This window comes from Eublepharis macularius, chromosome 1, assembly GCF_028583425.1.
Source record: "Eublepharis macularius isolate TG4126 chromosome 1, MPM_Emac_v1.0, whole genome shotgun sequence".
NCBI classification, from domain to species: Eukaryota; Metazoa; Chordata; class Lepidosauria; order Squamata; family Eublepharidae; genus Eublepharis; species Eublepharis macularius.
Genome location: NC_072790.1, coordinates 238228713 through 238246725, shown reverse-complemented (window position 1 = coordinate 238246725; position 18013 = coordinate 238228713). Strand labels below are relative to the sequence as shown.

At 47.0% G+C, this 18013-nt stretch overlaps 1 protein-coding gene across 1 annotated transcript in view; it reads right to left on the bottom strand.

The window, feature by feature from the left end:
- Window positions 1–6166: 6166 nt before the first annotated feature.
- The window catches only part of THBS3 (thrombospondin 3), a 49453-nt gene continuing 37606 nt past the window's right edge, over window positions 6167–18013 (bottom strand). The window contains exons 20-23 of the mRNA XM_054994418.1: window positions 16928–17124; window positions 13281–13453; window positions 9588–9727; window positions 6167–6604 (exon numbers count right to left, since the gene is read on the bottom strand). Coding sequence (XP_054850393.1) covers window positions 6549–6604; window positions 9588–9727; window positions 13281–13453; window positions 16928–17124 — 566 coding nt within the window. The 3' untranslated portion in view covers window positions 6167–6548. The remainder of the gene's footprint in view (window positions 6605–9587; window positions 9728–13280; window positions 13454–16927; window positions 17125–18013) is intronic.

Sequence of the window (18013 nt, the reverse complement as noted above, 5' to 3'; positions counted from 1 at the left end):
GAATATGATGGAATATGCTGAGATGGCCAAACTTATACCCTTGATTAAGGAAAGGTCATTTGGTATAGTGGTTAAGAGCATTGGGACTCTAATCTGGAGAACCGGGTTTGATTCCCCACTCATCCACTTGAAGCCAGCTGGGAAACCTTGGGTCAGCCACAGCTCTTTCAGAGCGCTCTCAGCCCCACCCACCTCACAGGGTGATTGTTGTGGGGATAACAATAACATACTTTGTAAACCGCTCTGAGTGAATGTTAAGTTGTCCTGAAGGGTGATATATAAATCAAATGTTGTTGTTGTTAGATAAATATATTGTTATCTGGACACTGCTTATAAACTTTTTGTAGGAAACAGAGGGAAATTACTTTATGGTTTGTGCTTTTGCAGATGAGGAGGTGGAAAAGAAAATGTTTAGAGGGAAAGGAAAAAATTAGGGTAAATTTAGAGTTGAGATATAATATTGATATAAGGGTAAATTTGGAGTTGGGGTATGATATGTAATACTTAAATTTCTTTTTACAGAGAAAATTGGTACTTAAGCCCAGCGGTGCAGAGTGGTAAGCTGCAGTACTACAGTGCAAGCTCTGCTCACGAGTGAGTTCGATCCTGGCGGAAGCCGGGTTCAGGTGGCCAGCTCAAGGTTGACTCAGCCTTCCATCCTTCTGAGGTCGGTAAAATGAGTATCCAGTTTCCTAGAAGTAAAGTGTAGATGACTGGGGAAGGCAATGACAAACCACCCCGTAACAAAAGTCTGCCAAGAAAATGTCATGATGTGACATCCCCCCATGGGTCGGTAACGACTCGGTACTTGCACAGGGGACTTTACCTTTACCTGCCTTAAGTTATTCCTAATTTCTTTTGCTTTCTGATTATGTTCTTTCCCCTTTTTTCTCTACTTTTTATTCTGTTTGTATCGATTCATTTAAAAAATTAATAAGAAAGATTTATAAAAAACAACAACAATTGCAGCAGGTTGAAGTGCCATAGATTGACTCTATCTGCCATGACGTAATGATGTCTAAGAATCACTACAAGTAAAAAACAGTAGAAGAAAAAAGGGCACTGAATGATTACATCAAGAGCAGGAAAGAGAAGATTCTGGCTGATGTTTACAGAGAAGGAATAATTAAAGTTTAAGGGTACAAAAGATAAATATAGGTAAGAAACACTGAAAAATCGCATCGACTATATGACTTCTTTTACCTTTTCCTCTCCCATTCTTCCGTCTCTTATTTCTACTTTTATGAGAAAACAAAATTTTTTTTTTTAAAAAAATGAAAAATTACATGGTGGCATGGCAATGTAAACCACTGCACGGTCAATACATGAAGAATATTGAGGGTAAAGTCATCAAGACCAACAAATGGAAATGGCTAACACAAGCAATACTGAAAAAAGAGACGGAAGGACTTATATTAGCTTCACAAGAACAGGCATTAAGAATGAACTGCATGAAAGCAAAAATTGAAAAGACCACAAATGACATCAAGTGTAGATTATGTAACGAAGCAGATGAAACAGTTGAATATCTCATCAGTGGCTGCAGTAAGATTGCACAAATTAACAATAAAAACCCACCATAATAAAGTAGCTGCAATGCTGCACTGGAATTTATGCAAAAAGCACGAGCTACCATCTGCGAAATATTGGTGGGAACATAAGCCCAAGAAAATCATTGAAAATGAGAAAATGAAGATCTTGTGGGATTTCAAAATCCAAACAGATAAGAAGTTAGAACACAATACTCCGGATATTACTGTGGTTGAAAGTGAGAAGGTCAAAATAATCGATGTGGTGATGCCAGGTGACAGCTAAATTGGAAATAGATTGAAAAGATAGCAAAATATCAAGATCTAAGATTTGAAGTTGGTTGTCTCCAAGAGAAACATACAACAGTTATTCCAGTAATGACAGGAGAACTAGGTGCGATTCTGAAAGGACTAACTAAATATTTAGATGATATCGGCATAGACAGGATAACAATTGGACAGTTGCAAAGAGCCGCACCACCTGGCACATGCCACATAGTTACCTCCCTGGCCCCTCAATTCTTGGATAAAATCTGAGTCAGTGAAGACTCAAAAAATGCCAGCCCAAACATCTGGTGAACTGTGATAACATCACATAATGATGTTTTCATATTGGAATTAGTGTTGGATCACACATAGGTCCATTTATGGGGCAGGAAGGCAGCAGACCATCCTATTCTTTGTTCCCTAGCACCTGGCATTCAAAGTAGTGTCTCCAACCTCCAGGTGGCGGCTGGAGATCTCCCAGAATTACAACTTATCTCCAGGAGACAGCCATAAGTTACCCTGGAGAAAATGGCTGCTTCGGAGGGTGGATTCTGTGGCATTATATCCTGCTACGGTCGCTCCCTTCCACAAACTACACCCTCCCTTAGTTCCATTACCAAATCTATAGGAATTTCTCAATCTACAGGTGGCAACCCTAATTCAAAGGTATACTGTTTCTAAGCAGGGGGGACTCTAGTTAGCTATCATAGTGAATGGTTGGTGATAGAACTCAACGAAGTAACTTACTCCCCTTTTAAAAAATGTCTGTGAGTCTCTCTACATGAGGCACCTCGGCGCATGTTCCTCAAGTGTAGGGAGGCAATGTTAGCAGGGAAGCGTAGTTTAAAAAGACAGAGCCAGCAAAGATCGCTCCTGTGGGCCAAGCTACACGTGATGAATGACACTTGAACGGCAAGTGTATTTCTCCCTGTTCACTTGCCCTGCACTCAATCCACTTGCCGTTCAAGCATCATTCGTCATGTGTAGCTTGGTCCTCAGAGGGTTTGTCAATTTCATCTTCTGCATCCCAAAGGCTCTGTCAATTTCACCTCTCCAGTCTAAAACTGTGTAGGATCGCAGCCAGAAGGCAGTGAGCAATGGAAATGGGTTGGAGCTGCCTTCCATAGCCGGGCTTGGACCTGGAAAGGTTACAACGGGCTGAAGTTTCCATTTCACTGCCCCTCCACACAGCTCCAGCCTGAGGGTCAGTGGAAGATGGACAGAGGGCTGCAGCTGGCCAGAGAAAAGAGAACAAGCCTTTGCCCTGTTGCCAGCTCTGTCTTTTTAAACTACCCTTCCTGGCTACCATTGCATCTCCCAACACGAGTTCCTCACATGTCAGGTGTCTCATGTAGAGAGATTCTGTGTTAGGAGCCACCAACACACCATAGGGTAAAGAATTAATTCCATACTGTCTTGTTCTCAACCTTTGAAAGCAGTTGCATTAAGCATTAACTTGCCATTATTTTTCTGAAAACAAAGGAGAAAACAAAATAACAAACAACACTAAATCTAAGAATATCTTTAGCTTCCAGTTCCAAAGTTCAAATGAGCTTCAGGTGCTTAGCCGTGTTGGTCTGCTGTAGAAAAGCAAGTTCAGTAACATCTTAAAGAACCACTATAAATACTTGAGAGTCAAGCTCCGTTCATCGGATACTATTCAGGTGTGGAGAATAGAAATTAAGTTTGTGCAAACAAACTGGGGTTAGCAGGAATTGTTTTGAAATCACATTTGTGAAAATTCATCCACTTTGTCAAATGGTGGGGATTCCCCCCCCCCTTTAATAGTGCTTGCCAAACAGGGTAATGAGATTTGGAACTAGGCTCTGGAAATATATTACAGGGCCCTATGGGCTGCAGCAATTACTCAGAGCCAGGAGAAAAGCACTTGGCACATGCTCAGAGGCAGATTTGCTGACTTCCCAGTCCGTTTCCAGGGCTGAAGCTCTGTGTTGTGTGTGTACAGTGCCTGTCCCCGTCTCCCTTGGCAGCTTGCGCATTGCCCTTTTAAGAGAAGACTTTTCCTTGCCTGAATGGGCTCTGGAGTCCAGGCATGTCCATTGTTGCCGACGCTCCCATCCCTGGCAGCTCCATTGTGCACCAGAAGGGCAGCGCTCAGGGGGCCCCTCGGAGCAGAAGTTTTGCGGGAACTGACGCCAGCCAGGGCCTGAACTGGCAGAGCGGGTGGGAGACAGGGAAAAAGAGGAGCTGGATCCAGATTCTTCCCCAACTGTCCCACATGGATCTTCCAGGCTGGGGTGCAGAGAGGATGTAACCTCAAAAGGCAAGTAAGGAATTGTGAGGGAGGGAAGTGGTGGGGGGACCGATCCAGCTTTCTCCAAAGGAAGCCCTCTCCTAGCTCCGTGGCCAAGTTGCCAACAGGTGGACCTTGAGGCTGCCAAATTTCCCCACTGGCACTGTGCCTGTGCGCTGAGACGGAGGGGGCGAATCTTGCCCTGTTACATTCTTGGCATGTCAGACAGACAGAAAGATCTGCCCACCCAGTTTCTCTGACTTCGGGCCGTGCTGCAAGCAGAGCAACAGGTCTGCAGGAAGAAAGTGGCCACCTTGGCGGGTCCCAGAGAGGAACTTTGGAACCAAATTGCCTGTTTTGCACCAACTCCCAGAATATTATACAGGTGCTCGAAATTTCACGAGGGCGAATCCTCTTTCCGAACTTCATAAAGTGTTTGGGGCGGGGAAGGGGAATCTGCCCCTGTCAGTTTTCCACCCAGTGAGCCCCCCTCCATTATGCAGCCTCTGCAGTCCCTTTGGAGTGAATAAGTTTGGGGGGGGGGCAGCAAAGGCTGTTTGCTGCCTGCGAGTGCAGCATTCACTTGACCGTTGCTGGGACACTCATCACCACAGCAACGCCCAAGTGCCTCGGCCAGGCGAGTGATTATTTAACTGAATTCCCAGATCCCGAGTGCCAGCGGCCGCTTCCACGCTCAGGGGACCTGGGTGAGACTTGAGAAAGATCTCTGTGAGTTCACTGGGGGAGCAGATTGAGTGGGGTGGGGGGTCAAGACACCCCCACTAAACTTCTGAACTTTTTTTTTTTTACAGAGTATTGCTCCCTCAAACTGAAGAGCCCAACAATGAAGACAAGTGCCTTGAAGGATCCACTATGTGAGAAAGGCCTGAGAGGCCCTTAGCGTCCCAGACAGGCACTGGTTTCCAGGGCAGCTGGAGGGATGGGACGGAGTGCAGTGTTGTTTGTTCTTCCACTAATATTGCACTTGTCCCGGCCTCCTGCCGTTCTGGGTTCACATGCGGGTGCCTGCTGGGGATGTACCTAGCCAAGGACTGCTCTTGCTTCTTTTTGCAAAATTTCCAGTGTGGGGGGGTCCCCAGGGGATTTACTGAGCCATCCTCTGGTCTGAGGGTCAGTGGAAGATGGACAGAGGGCTGCAGCTGAGGCCCAGATGCTGAGAAAGCTCGTTTTCAGGGCGACTCAGTGCTGGCAAGTTCCTTATGCTACAGCCAGGAGGAAAAGTCAGGGCAGCAGAAAGGACTGAATAATGGTTATTATAATATTGAGTGTAACATGGTGTTTTGATGCACTCAGCCTGGAGCATCCCTCGACTGGCATATATTCCTAACAGGATTGCTTCAAACAGGTATTCCCAAGGGACCCGAGAAAGTGTAGTTTTCTGAGAGTCTCTCTACATGAGACATCTTACATGGGGATGCACAAGTGTAAGGGGATGCAAAGTTAGCCGGGAAGCACAGTTTAAAAAGACAGAGCCAAAGACTATCAATTTCACCTCTCTACAAAGAGCTGGCGGAGATCACTCCTCAGAAGGTTTGTTAATTTCATCTTCACCCCCCCTAAGGGGAGGTGACATTGACAGAGCCTTGGGGGAGGCGATGAAATTAACAAACCCTCTGAGGAACTCTCTCTGCAGGCTCTGTGTAGAGAGGTGAAATTGACAGAGCCTTTGGCTCTGTCTTTTAAAACTACGCTTCCAAGCTAACATTGCATCTTCCTACACTTGAGTGTCCCGGTGTAAGATGTCTCGTGTAGAGAGACTCAGAGAGGGGGTAGAAGGCTTGGTACCTTTATCCAAGTTCTTAGCATGCTCACCAAACAACTGTTCCCAGGGTTCTTTGGGAGGCAGAGAGAGAACCACGACTTTCAACATGGTATCTGACATGGAAATCAGTAATGTATATAGGGCTGGGTGCTCTGTTGCCAGCTGTTTTGTTTTTGGAAGAGGATCCCATACAACATAAATAATGAGAACAGCCCAAAGTATGAAAATCCAGAACACTATAGAAGGGGTCTGGGGAAATGAGCGGCGACTTCGAAAACTGGATTCAGACTAGAGATACCTTCCAGCCCTGCCCACCATCCAAACAACAGAAGGTAGAAAAAAACAGCCAAAATTTTATGGGCAAACTGTTTCCCAAAGGAAGAAGGCACAACTCCAGAGGGCTTCGACAGCACAGGCGAGAATGAGCTCGGTAAAAGCCTCGTTTGATTGGCTGGTGCCTTCGCTGCCCCACAATCCTTTCTGATTCCTGTAGCCAAGGATCCTGCTTTAGCGAACCCCACAGACAAGACTGCTGGCCAGGTTTGCAGCTTTTGGATTTCTGGTTGCTGCAGTGTGAAGTTCGTCAGTTTTCCAGTCCTTGGTGTATGGAGAGAGAGGGGCAACAGATGCCCACCTTGGGGTAAGCCACCAGGAGTCCTTGGGAAGAGAGGTCCTGAACTAGCATGGGTGATGAAGAGCTCCTTCTGTTCTTCTTTCATGGCCCTTCAAGTAGCATCCGGCGGAACGGCTCGAAGTCCTCGGGGATGGTGTCTGTGGTGGAAAGAGGGAGACAGAAAAAAATATGAGAAGAAGGAATGTAAGAACCCTGGAGGATCAGAGCAGAGGTCCATCTAGTCCAGCCTCCTGGCTCACCCAAGTAGCTAGTCAGTTATCTAGAGGACCAACAACAGGGCATAGAAACCTGAGGCCTTCCCTTGATGCTGCCTCCGGGCACTGATATTCAGAAATTGACAGCCTCTGAATGCGGAGGTAATGTTGACCATCAATCTGGCTTAAACTAACCCCTTACCACATGTCCTTAAAGGGATGGCCCACTCACTGAACACTGCCGGCTTTCGCCCTTGATTCCAGAAATTTCCATATTCAAAATGGTAGCAGGCTGTTTGGCTTCCATTTTGTCGGCGCCTTTTCTGAGAACGCAGTTTCCCGCGGTCCCAGAAAAGGCGCCGAAAAATGGAAGCCAAACAGCCTGCTACTGTTTTGAAAACGGAGATGTCTGGAATCAAGGGGGGAAGCCGGCAGTGTTCAGTGAGTGGGCCGTCCCTTTAAGGACGTGTGGAACGGGCCGTTATTAGAGCTCCCAACAACCTGGAGAAAAAATGTTTTGCCCTCTTAAGAGAGGCTTAATAGGATGAAATTTACCAGGGGGTGTTATTGACCTCTGTACTATGAAAAGTTTCACCAGGCCATTAAGGCCTCTATGAACAGTATATCTGCACTACACCCTTAAAGTTGTTTTATACCAGTTTTAACTATCCTGGTTTCCCACAAGATCCCTGGAATTGTAACTCAGTGAGGGTCCTGAGAATTCTACATGCTTGATTCTGAAATCTCTTCCTACATCGTCTGCAAGAGGGAATTCCTATTGAAGGCCAGTGTCAGTTTTCTGTACTGCCGAATAAAAACTGGTTTAATTGTCATTCTTTTGCCCCGAGGAAATCTGGGAATTGTAGCTCTGTGAAAGAGGCTGGGGAGAACAGAGAGTTCCGGTACCCTGCCCACGGACAATCACTCAGTATTCACTGGGACAAAGAAATCGTGGCAGTGTAATGGACATATAACCAACTTTTGTTTTTAGTGTAAATATGCCTAGCAAGAAATTCTTCGGAGAGCACAGCGCATCTTGCAGTGTGGGAGGGACTCCTCACCTGCTTTCAATCACTCCCTTGCGCTTGAGGATAATGTTTCATGGTGCCTTTTTTTAAGGGGTTGAATTGGGGGCTTGTGTGTGCACTGATTCTGATCTGAGGTTGGCTGGCACAAGGGTGCTCAAAAAGGTACAGTCGTGGAAGTATCTGGTCTCCCTTGGTCCCTCACAATAAAATGGGCAGTGATAAGAAAGCATTCCTATGTATTCTTTTTGCCCCCCCAAAAACGAAGAAGATGGGAAGACCACCCAGCTTGGCAAAATCTACATGCGTGTCCACTGCCCAGCACAGACTCCCAGGCTTGTCATGCCAGCATTCAACGAATCCCACTTCAAAGCCAACAGCCTTGTTGAAACTTTGTTTTTACTTCTCATGAAATTCTTTAACTGTCTTTTCTGATCAGGAAGCTCCAATATTTCATTTTTAGTTAGGTATGCGCTGAGAAGCAGCATGAGACCTAAGCAGAAGCCCCGACTCAAAAACTGTCATCCTATGGCAATCCCCTTCCCCACTGATCGTACATGTTCTGTACGGAAAGGAAAACATAACAGGGCTGCCAATTTTCGAGGCAGTCCTGTGTTCGTTTATTTTATTTATACCCTGCTTTTCTCTCCAATGGGGATCCAAAGCCATGGCATTTTTGCAAATCCTAGAGTGTCCCTTATATCACATCTGGTTTTTGCCAAAGGTGACATTAGTGCGCCAGCTCAATGCCAACGCATACTCCAGTCCCCCCCACCCGTGCATTTCTTCCTGTCAGGCAAAAGAACAGGTTGCTTCCACGTTTAAAAATTGCCTCCCAGCCAACACCAGCTTCCTGTTTCCTTCCTAACTAACATCCGCTTCCTTTTTCCTCCCTAGGCAATATCTGTTTCTTGCCCAGCCAACACCTACTTCCTGTTTCCTCCCTAGACAATGCCTGCTTCCTTCCTAGCCAATGCTCACTTCCTGTTTCCTCCCCAGTGAATGCTCACTTCCTGTTTCATCCCTGCCCCACCCCCCAACAGATCCCTTGTTGCTCTCAGTTCCCATGATAGTTGTGCGTTTCGGTTGCCTAGAAACAGGCCTAACACTCTCCTCCCAGTCTTGGCTTTGAGGCCATCTCTTTACAATTATTTGCTGTGACGTTGGCACACTGCGAGTTTCCCCATCTTTGCCAGTAACAGCCAGTGATGTTGCGCAAGGACAGTGTAATCCACAACATGACAACATGGGTTGAATTATCCTGTATGTTACAGGGAAGATGGTGAGAACTAGCCACTGTGGTTCCCTTTTCCAGGGTAGCTCCATGTTCTTTAGTTCCTCCTCAGGCAAACTTTTGCAACAACTGTATTCACGAGTCTTAGCAACAGGGCTCATTTTGAAGGGAACGTGCAGGAACACAGTTCCGGCAGTTCCCCAAAGAGGTCACATGACAGGTGGCCCCACCCACCTGACTCTCGGCCCTTTGGGGCCTGTTTCGTCCTGGATTGGGGCCGAAACGGCCCAGATCGGGCCTCTGATGGGTGGTGGATCACTCTCCCGCTCAGCAGTGGCCCGATCCTGACCATAATGGGCCCCTTTTCGGCCATTTTCAGCCCCTTTTTGCCATTTTGGGCCCAATTTCAGCCCTGAATGGCCAGGATTGGGTCCAAAGCAGCCAGGACAGGTGATGTCAGGGGGTGTGGCATATGCAAATCAGTTATGCTAACGACACGTTTCTGGTGATGTCAAGGGGCATGGCATATGCTAATGAGTTATGCTAATGTGTCATGCTAATGAGTTCCTCCAGCTCTTTTTCTACGAAATAACCCCTGCGTAGCAACAAGAATCCCGCCCCCCGCACATGCCACAACCCCAAGTTCTCCATGCGCTCTGAGCCTCACCGTTGCAACGGTACTTCAAGTTTGACCATATGATGTTTTCCTGGGAGAAGCAGAAAACCCCCAAGCGGCCCCCTCGCATTGTCGTGTCAATGACGACGCCTGAGTCAGCTACCAACTGGGGTCCCTCGTACAGGAGCACCCTGTGGAGGAAGAAAGAGCCAAGGAAGATTAGAAGTGAGGAAATGCCCTTGTATGGAACAGACCGGCGAACGAGGTGTGAATTTACAAGAAAAATCTTTGGGGGCTACTCCATGGGCACACTTTGAAGGCTATCTATTGCATGTGCATATGGAAGTCTCCATCAAGTGGTAGCTGACTTATGGCGACCCCAGAGAGTTTTCAAGGCAAGGGGCGAACAGAGGTGGTTTGCCATTGCTTCCTCTGTGTAGGGACCCTGGACTTCCTTGGTGGCCTCCCATCCAAGTACTAACTAGGACCAAGCTTGCTTAGCTTCCAAGGTATGATAAAATTGGGCAAGCCTGGGCCATCCACGTCAGTCTATTGGTGGTGGAGAGTGCCCTCAACTCATAGCTGACCCCTGGTGGGGTTTTCATGAGAAAAGACTAACAGGTGGTTCGCCATTGCCTGCCTCTGCAACCCTGGTCTTCGATGGAGGTCTCCTATCCAATTACTAGCCAAGGCCAACCCTGCTTAGCTTCTGAAATCTGACAAGATCGGGCTCACCAAGAGCCAAAACACACGTTAAGAAATACCTAGGTTCAGCATGTGTTCTCTTACCTCAAGGTTTGCCGGGATCTGTAGGCGTCCTGGAAGCTTAAAGTTTAGCATTTACAGAGCAGCAGGGAGGGAAATACAGGCGCCTGTATTTCCCTTCCCCTTCCTGCTGCTCTGTAAATGCTAAACTTTAAGCTTCCAGGACGCCTACAGATCCAAGCAAACTTTGAGGTAAGAGAACAAGTTTAGCATTTACAGAGCAGCAGAAAGGGGAAGGAAAATACAGGCGCCTGTATTTCCCTCCCTGCTGCTCTGTAAATGCTAAACTTTAAGCTTCCAGGATGCCTACAGATCCAAGCAAACTTTGAGGTAAGAGAACAAGTTTAGCATTTACAGAGCAGCAGGAAGGGGAAGGGAAATACAGGCGCTTGTATTTCCCTCCCTGCTGCTCTGTAAATGCTAAACTTTAAGCTTCCAGGACGCCTACAGATCCAAGCAAACTTTGAGGTAAGAGAACAAGTTTAGCATTTACAGAGCAGCAGGAAGGGGAAGGGAAATACAGGCGCCTGTATTTCCCTCCCTGCTGCTCTGTAAATGCTAAACTTTAAGCTTCCAGGACGCCTACAGATCCCGACAAACCTTGAGGTAAGAGAACACGTGCTGAACCTAGGTATTTCTTAACGTGTGTTTTGGCTCCAAGGCTATCCAGGTCAGGGCTCAATCTATTGCTATGCCTGCCTAATTCCAATATACCTGACTTGCATATCTATAAATAACAAGGGTGGGGGGCATAGCTCAGTGAGAGGGCACTTCCTTTGTATGCAGAAGGTCCAGGCCTTGGTATCTGCTGCTAGAGGGTCTTGGCATCTTGGATCCTTGGCATCTTCAGTTAAAAGGATAGCAGATAGCCAAAGATGCAGAGGAGTTAGCCGTGTTAGTCTGTAGTAAGTGATTCTCGAAAGCTTATGCTACAAGTTGGTTAGTCTTAAAGGTGCTACTGGACTCTTTTTGATTCAGATAGCCAAAGACGGGAAAGATTTTTGCCTTCCTGAGGTGTTGGAAGGCAGCTGCCAGTCAGAGAATATCACACTGAGCTAGATGGAGCGATGGTCTAAGTAGAAAGCCTATTTCGCACAGAGAAACTGTAAACACGTCCAGTAATCTCACAAGGATGCTGACCCAGGGAACTTCCTACACCTTGCAGAATCATGAGATAATACTTTTAAAGGGCAAGATTTGGGTCCAGTAGCACCTCAGAGACCAACTAGGCTTCCAGGGTATACGTTTTCCAAAGTCAAAGCTCCCTTAATTGATTCTGGAAAGCTCATACCCTGGAAATCTAGTTGATCTTTTAGCTGCTACTAGACACGAATCTTGCTCTTCTACTATGGACCAACACGACTACCCACCGGAAACTACTTTTAAAGGTTGGTCGTGGATTGCACAGAAGTATCTCGCTTCCTTTGGCTTGCCCTGTCTGACACAGCCGCAGAGATTTGGGAAACCTAACAGAAATCCTGATCAAGTGAAAAGTGAGGAGGGAGAGGGAGCCAATTTTTTTTTCTCATGGTCATGCCGAGAAGGAGGGAAAGTTCCCAGGCCCCAAGCCTCCTCCTCCTCCATCTCTGCCCTCTTCTACTTCTCCCCGCCTCCCCTCATTGTTCAGCGACTTTGCATTTTAAAAGGCCTGTGGTAGGCCAAAGCATTCCACCCAGCATTGGGTTGCCATGGCGATGAAGACAATGGGCCTTGGGGCCCAACAAGTGAATGGTTCTTAGGGAAGGGAATTGGGTGGTGATTTGGGGGGGGGTGACTGTGTACAGTTTCCCAGAAGCCTCAGGGGCTGCACAAACATGCTGCGCCCCCATCAACGCACACAAACCCAGCCCACCTCCTGGAGCTGTCAACCCAGAATGAGGGCTGGCCAGATTTTTAAAGAAGGAATAAAACCTCTGAGGAGGAGGGAATAGAGGGAAAGACAAAAAGCTGGTGCCCTTTCCAAGCCCTCTCGCATTCCCCCCAAATCAATCTTGGGGGCTCCACATCTTGCAGAATCATAGAGGACCAAAATGTCTCAGTGACGGGCTGCAAGTAGAAAGGCAGGCAGCTCAGGCAAGTGAGCCAAACTGCATAACACAGAAGAGGGAGGGGGCAATCTTCCACCGTACAAATCTTTCAATCCATCTGTGCATAATAGCAAAGCTTCAGCCGAGGTGATCACTCGCAAGAAATGTTTATATTATAATACACAAAATCCACTCTTAACTGTTCCAAGATACTGCCCTTGATTCCTGTTTTTCTTATTTCCCAGCAGGGATGTAGTGGAAACAAAGCAGTCTTTCAAAGTTACATGATGAAGGACTCAAACTAGGAGCCCCAGTTTTTGTGAAGGAACAATTTATTTAAATAAAAAATTATTGGGAAGCCACTCTCTGTTAGCCTAAGTTTTCCCATCTGCAAAAGGGAAATAGTAATATTGGCCTGCCTTACTGGTTTGTTAACAAGCTAAACAATGCATCCGAAGATGCTCTGAAGAATTAAAATGCTATATAATGACCAAGTATTATGCCTTTTAAAAATTAAAAAAAATCGATTGAATTTTTAAAATATTTATTAAACAATTTCAAGCCAACCACCTATATTTTGCACTGATTCATTCTCCCCAGATTTTTTTGGGACACCCTCATTATAAAATTTCTGGCCCTGAGATTCTGGATTTTGGAATGAGAAGAAATCAAAACCTTTCTGATCCTATCAAATCATCAAAATATGCAGAAAATCTAAACCAGTGCTGCTAGCTTTCCAATGTTGTGCATGGGTTGGTTACATCTAAGTGGTTCATATTAGCTGCAGCTCTGCTAAAGGAGTTCTGTAAGATCACACTTTCTGGACTGAGGATATCCTAAAATGTCATGCTTCAAATTCTTCTTCTTCTTTGGTTTGTAATGAAGCTAATTTCATTTTACCTTTAAAAATATGCAGAAAAATTCGTAACAGCCCTGCAAACTGGCCGCTCACCTGATGTAGCCCACCTGAGGCCGGTGTAGGAGGCGCCAACGATAAGAGGTTTTGTCCTTCCAACCCACGTTGCGCGGGTCCTTCCAGAGCAGGCGCACGTGGTCGGGAGTATGGCCCGTGTGCCACAGAGCATTACGTAGGAATTCACCAGGGCCCGTGATCGATTTCACTGCCTGGCAGAGAGGGAAAAGGAGGGAGGGTTCACTACCAGTATATTTCAAGAGGAGTTAGCTGTGTTAGTCTGCAGTAGCAAAGTAGCAAAGAGTCTAGCAGCACCTTTAAGACTAACCAACTTTATTGTAGCATAAGCTTTTGAGAGCCACAGCTCTCTTCAGCATCTGATGCATTTGATGAAGAGAGTTGTGGCTCTCAAAAGTTTATGCTACAATAAAGTTGGTTAGTCTTAAAGGTGAGGCTGGACTCTTTGCTAGTATATTTCAAGACATTTCAGTGTTTTACCCCCACCCTATACTTTTTGGCTTTGCGATAAGCTAGCACATGAGCTTAAGGAAAGCAAGAATAGGGGAAGCATTAGAAGCAGCTGGTAAATTAAGGGTTATTGAAAACTCGTTTTTCAGTTTGCTTTGCAGAAGGGGGGGCTGGTTTGCAAAACAAATCTACACTTGTTGCTTGTTGGTTGAAATTTTTAAATGGGTATATGTACATTGAATTAATTTTGCATGCCCTAAGGAAGGGGGAATATGGCTCTGAGGCAGACTATGAGCAGAACCACAAGTGACAAAAGGCACAGATTGGACACTTGTCTGCTTCCCTCAAGTTTTGATGGGAAATGTAGGCATCCTGGTCTCGCAGCTTCGCTCTCTGACTGCTGTCCAATGGACTTTTCAACTGTCACTTGTCCAACATTCCGCCAAGCTGCCTACATTTCCCATCAAAACTTGAGGGAAGCTGACAAGTGTCCAACCTGTGCCTTTTGTCACTTGTGGTTCTGCTCTAAGTGCCGTGCATGTAGAGGGTCCCCAATTCAGTTCTAGGTTGCTGGGGAAGAACCCCCTCCATCCCAGACTCTCTAAAGCCGTCACCAGCCACAGCTGACAAGACTGGGCCATACGGACAGATGGTCTGACGCAGTACTGGGTACCTTCATATGTTCATAGCATTACATTGGCCTGTGATGTTGTAGGGAACGCCTTTTGACATGTATTTCTCCTCATTCATTAAAGATCTGGTTAGAGCGTCAAACTAGGATCTGGGAAACCCATTTCTGAATCTCCCCTCGGCCATGGCAGCGTGCTGGGTGGCCTTGGGCCAGTCGCGCACTCTCAGCCTAACCTACCTCACAGGGCTGTTGTGAGGATAAAATGGAGGAGAGGAAACGATGTAAGGTGCTTTTGCTCCCCAATGGAGACGAAGGTAGGGTATTTAAAAAGTAAATAAATAAGAGGCTGGCAGGATGTCTCTGTTGTGGCCTTCCGGTGCCACCGCAGATGAGGGACCCTGCTGTGCTCGAGTGGGCCTTGAAGGCCGTTGTTTATCCAGGCCTTTGACGGGCAAGCGGCTTCTGATTACGGTTGCTGACAAACGACTCCTTAACCCCCTGTTTGTTTATTCATTAATGATTACCGATTATCAACCCATTTCTAAAATATATTACAGGTTTTATGGTTTTATTGCTGGGACTCGGCTTTGAAAGGCCTTCTGCTGAAAAACAAGTCGCAACCCTCCTAACAGATAAAGACGTTTTCCTCACGCTCAAAACATCTGTCGCTGTGACATATGCTGTTTCTCTCCCAGGCGGCCACCTCCGTGGCTGTTCCAAATGAGGCATGAAACAGGACTGCAGCCGGTCTTCTTCACTAGGTGGGACTGAGACGTCCCAGGTGGGGCCGGATTCTCCCCAGCCAATTTGGAAGGGAGAAAGGAAGTAGGGACAGCATGGCTGGGGGAACCTCGTCCCTGAATAGCTTGGCTGGGGAGGCGCCAGCCCTCAGATAGTAGAAAAAGGGCCACCCCTACTCTAAGTTAACCTTTTCTCCCCGGCAAGCATCTCGGCACATTTCTCGGGAACTTGGACTCCACGTCATGGGAGGCAGCAGGGACAGACTTAGGGTTGGTAGCAGGAGCTTAGGCAGGGAAGGGACATGGGCATGCATGTGGTTTCGCATGCACCATGACATCACTTCCAGGAAAACACAGATCTGACATCATGTTGCTCTAGGAATTGTTGGAAATTCTATGGTAAAACCATAGAATTTCTCTAGAGTCTTCTGTAGATTCTAGAATTTGTAGTCTTCCATAGAATTTGTAGACTCCATAACATTTCTTTAGAGTCTTCTGTTCCCTTTCTGGGGCATGCAGAAGCTTGGAGGAGAATGAGGTATTTCTCTCAGGACTGTAGTGCAAGAATTAATCCCAACCTGCTCCACAAAGCCATATTTTAAGTTTACATTCAGAGTGGGTGGTCTTATCACGAATCCGCAATGTCACACATAATCAATGCTTCCTCTACTACCAATAATTTTTGGCAACATGGGAGGGGAATTCCTCCTGAGGCTCACCCAGTAGATAATTCTACCAGTGCCGTGCCCTTAGGAATTTGGAGAAGGTTAGCCAGGTGTGTTTCTGTCTCTAAATCTCCTGGGCCTCGTATCTATCCCACTTTTATCCCTCCATTACTCTAAGGAATTAGGAGGGGAGACATGGTGCTCCCCTTATCCAGTTTATCGTCCCAACAACCCTGTAAGGTAGGGTAGTTTGAGAAAGAATGACTGCCCCAGGGATCATTTCGTAGAAAAAGAGCTACAGGAACTCATTAGCATAACTCATTAGCATATGCCATGCCACTTGACATCACTGGAAGTGTGTCATTGGCATACCTGATTTGCATATGCCACACCCCCTGACATCACCTATCCTGGCTGTTTTGGACCCAATCTTGGCCATTCAGGGCCAAAATTGGGCCCAAAATGGCAAAAAGGGGCTGAAAATGGCCAAAAAGGGGCCCAAAATGGTCAGGATTGGGCCGCTGCTGAGTGGGAGAGTGATCCACCACCCATCGGAGGCCTGATCCTGGCTGTTTCGGGACCAATCCTGGCTGTTTGGGGCCCAATTCTGGCGATTTTAGGCCCAAATTGGGCAATTTAGTTTCCCATCCAGGCTGAAACAGGCCCGAAATGGCCGAAAATCAGGTGGATGCGGCCACCTGACATGTGACCTCTTTGGAGAACTGCCAGAACTGCGTTCCAGCATGTTCCCCCTCAAAATGAGCCCTGGACTGCCCCAAGGTCACACAGCCCTGAACTTGGGGATTTGAACCAAGTGCTAGTGTGCCACTCTAACCACTATACCACATTGGTTTCTGCATAGAGGAGTCTGAGGTGGTTTGATCTCTCACTTTATTCAAGCACCAAGAGACATAAAAAGCCCGCCCACAAAGGCAACATGTTTGTGCTGGTATTCAGAGGTAGACTTTCTTGGACTATGGAGGTTCCACTGAGCTAGAGATGGAAAAGAATAGGACTGGTAGATTGAGAGCATGTGACAGGAAGCCGGAAGCCATGCAATGAAAGAACAATCCCACAGGGCTTCAGCGTTCTTGCTCAGATTATGCCCATGAGAATCCTCAAAATCCGAGAACCAGATAAAGCTGTTGCACATGTTAGCAAGAAGGGGGAAAGATCTCTGACCTTCAGCTGCAGGCCTGGTTCGGCCATGGCCTGGAAGGGCGTAGCCTGCCAGTACTTCTGCTGCGTTTGCTTCCACATGACCACATAAAAGCTGGCGCTGTCTTGGTAGGCAAAGATGAATCCGGCGTAGTCGTCATCAGTAATGGTGTTCACGTGGAAAGTGCCTTCGAAGTCGACCCCGTTAAATGCCGTATACCCTGCCGCAGGGTTGTGGGTAAGCGGTTAAGAAACATCTTGCCCAGGACGGGGAGGACTGGTTGTCTAGTCGAGCTACCCAACCAATTGCTTGTGACAGCACGATGAGAAAGGCACCGATCCACCACAGAGGGTCAACTCACTTCTTGCCATTCGCATGAGCACCCACAAGCATTCTCCCCAAACTCACATCACTGCCTGCAGTTAGGGTTGCCAGCTTCCAGGTGGTGGCTGGAGATCTCCCGAAATTACAACTGATCTTCAGGCCACAGACATCATTTCCTCAGGAGAAAATAGCTGCTTTGGACGTGAATTCTACAGCAATATACTGCTGAGCCCCCTTCTCTCCCCAAAGCCCACCCTCTCCTGGCTCCACCCCCCAAATCTCTAGGAATTTCTCAACCCGGAGCTGGCAACTCTAGCCTGCATCAATGACAGGAAGAAGTGATGGGTGTAACTTGCTTTGGCCAACTAAATACTTTCAGTCGGTCCTGGAGGAAGCAGGCAGAGGGAGCGACCAGCAAAACACCAAGGCACCACAGACGGCAGATTCAAGGCCTAAGATGTTTTCATGCCTGCCGCCCAAGGAACCCTGGGAAACGTAGTCCCACAAATAAATGACAGCAACCACAAGCAAAGATTCCCCTCCACAGTCTCAAAAACGAATCAAGATTTCTTGGTAGAAGCCACAGAAGTCTTTCAAAGGTTTGCGCCCTAGCTGGTTTAACCCGGAAAACGGCTGGTCTGCTAACATCCAGCAATGTGTTTCCCAGGAATGGGAGCATTGCTAACTTGTTATCATGTTTCTGTGGACTTCGTAAGCTACTTTGAAGGCCCATATATGGTGGAAGGCTGGGCTGAGGTGAAGAAATATTATAAATAAATCAAGAC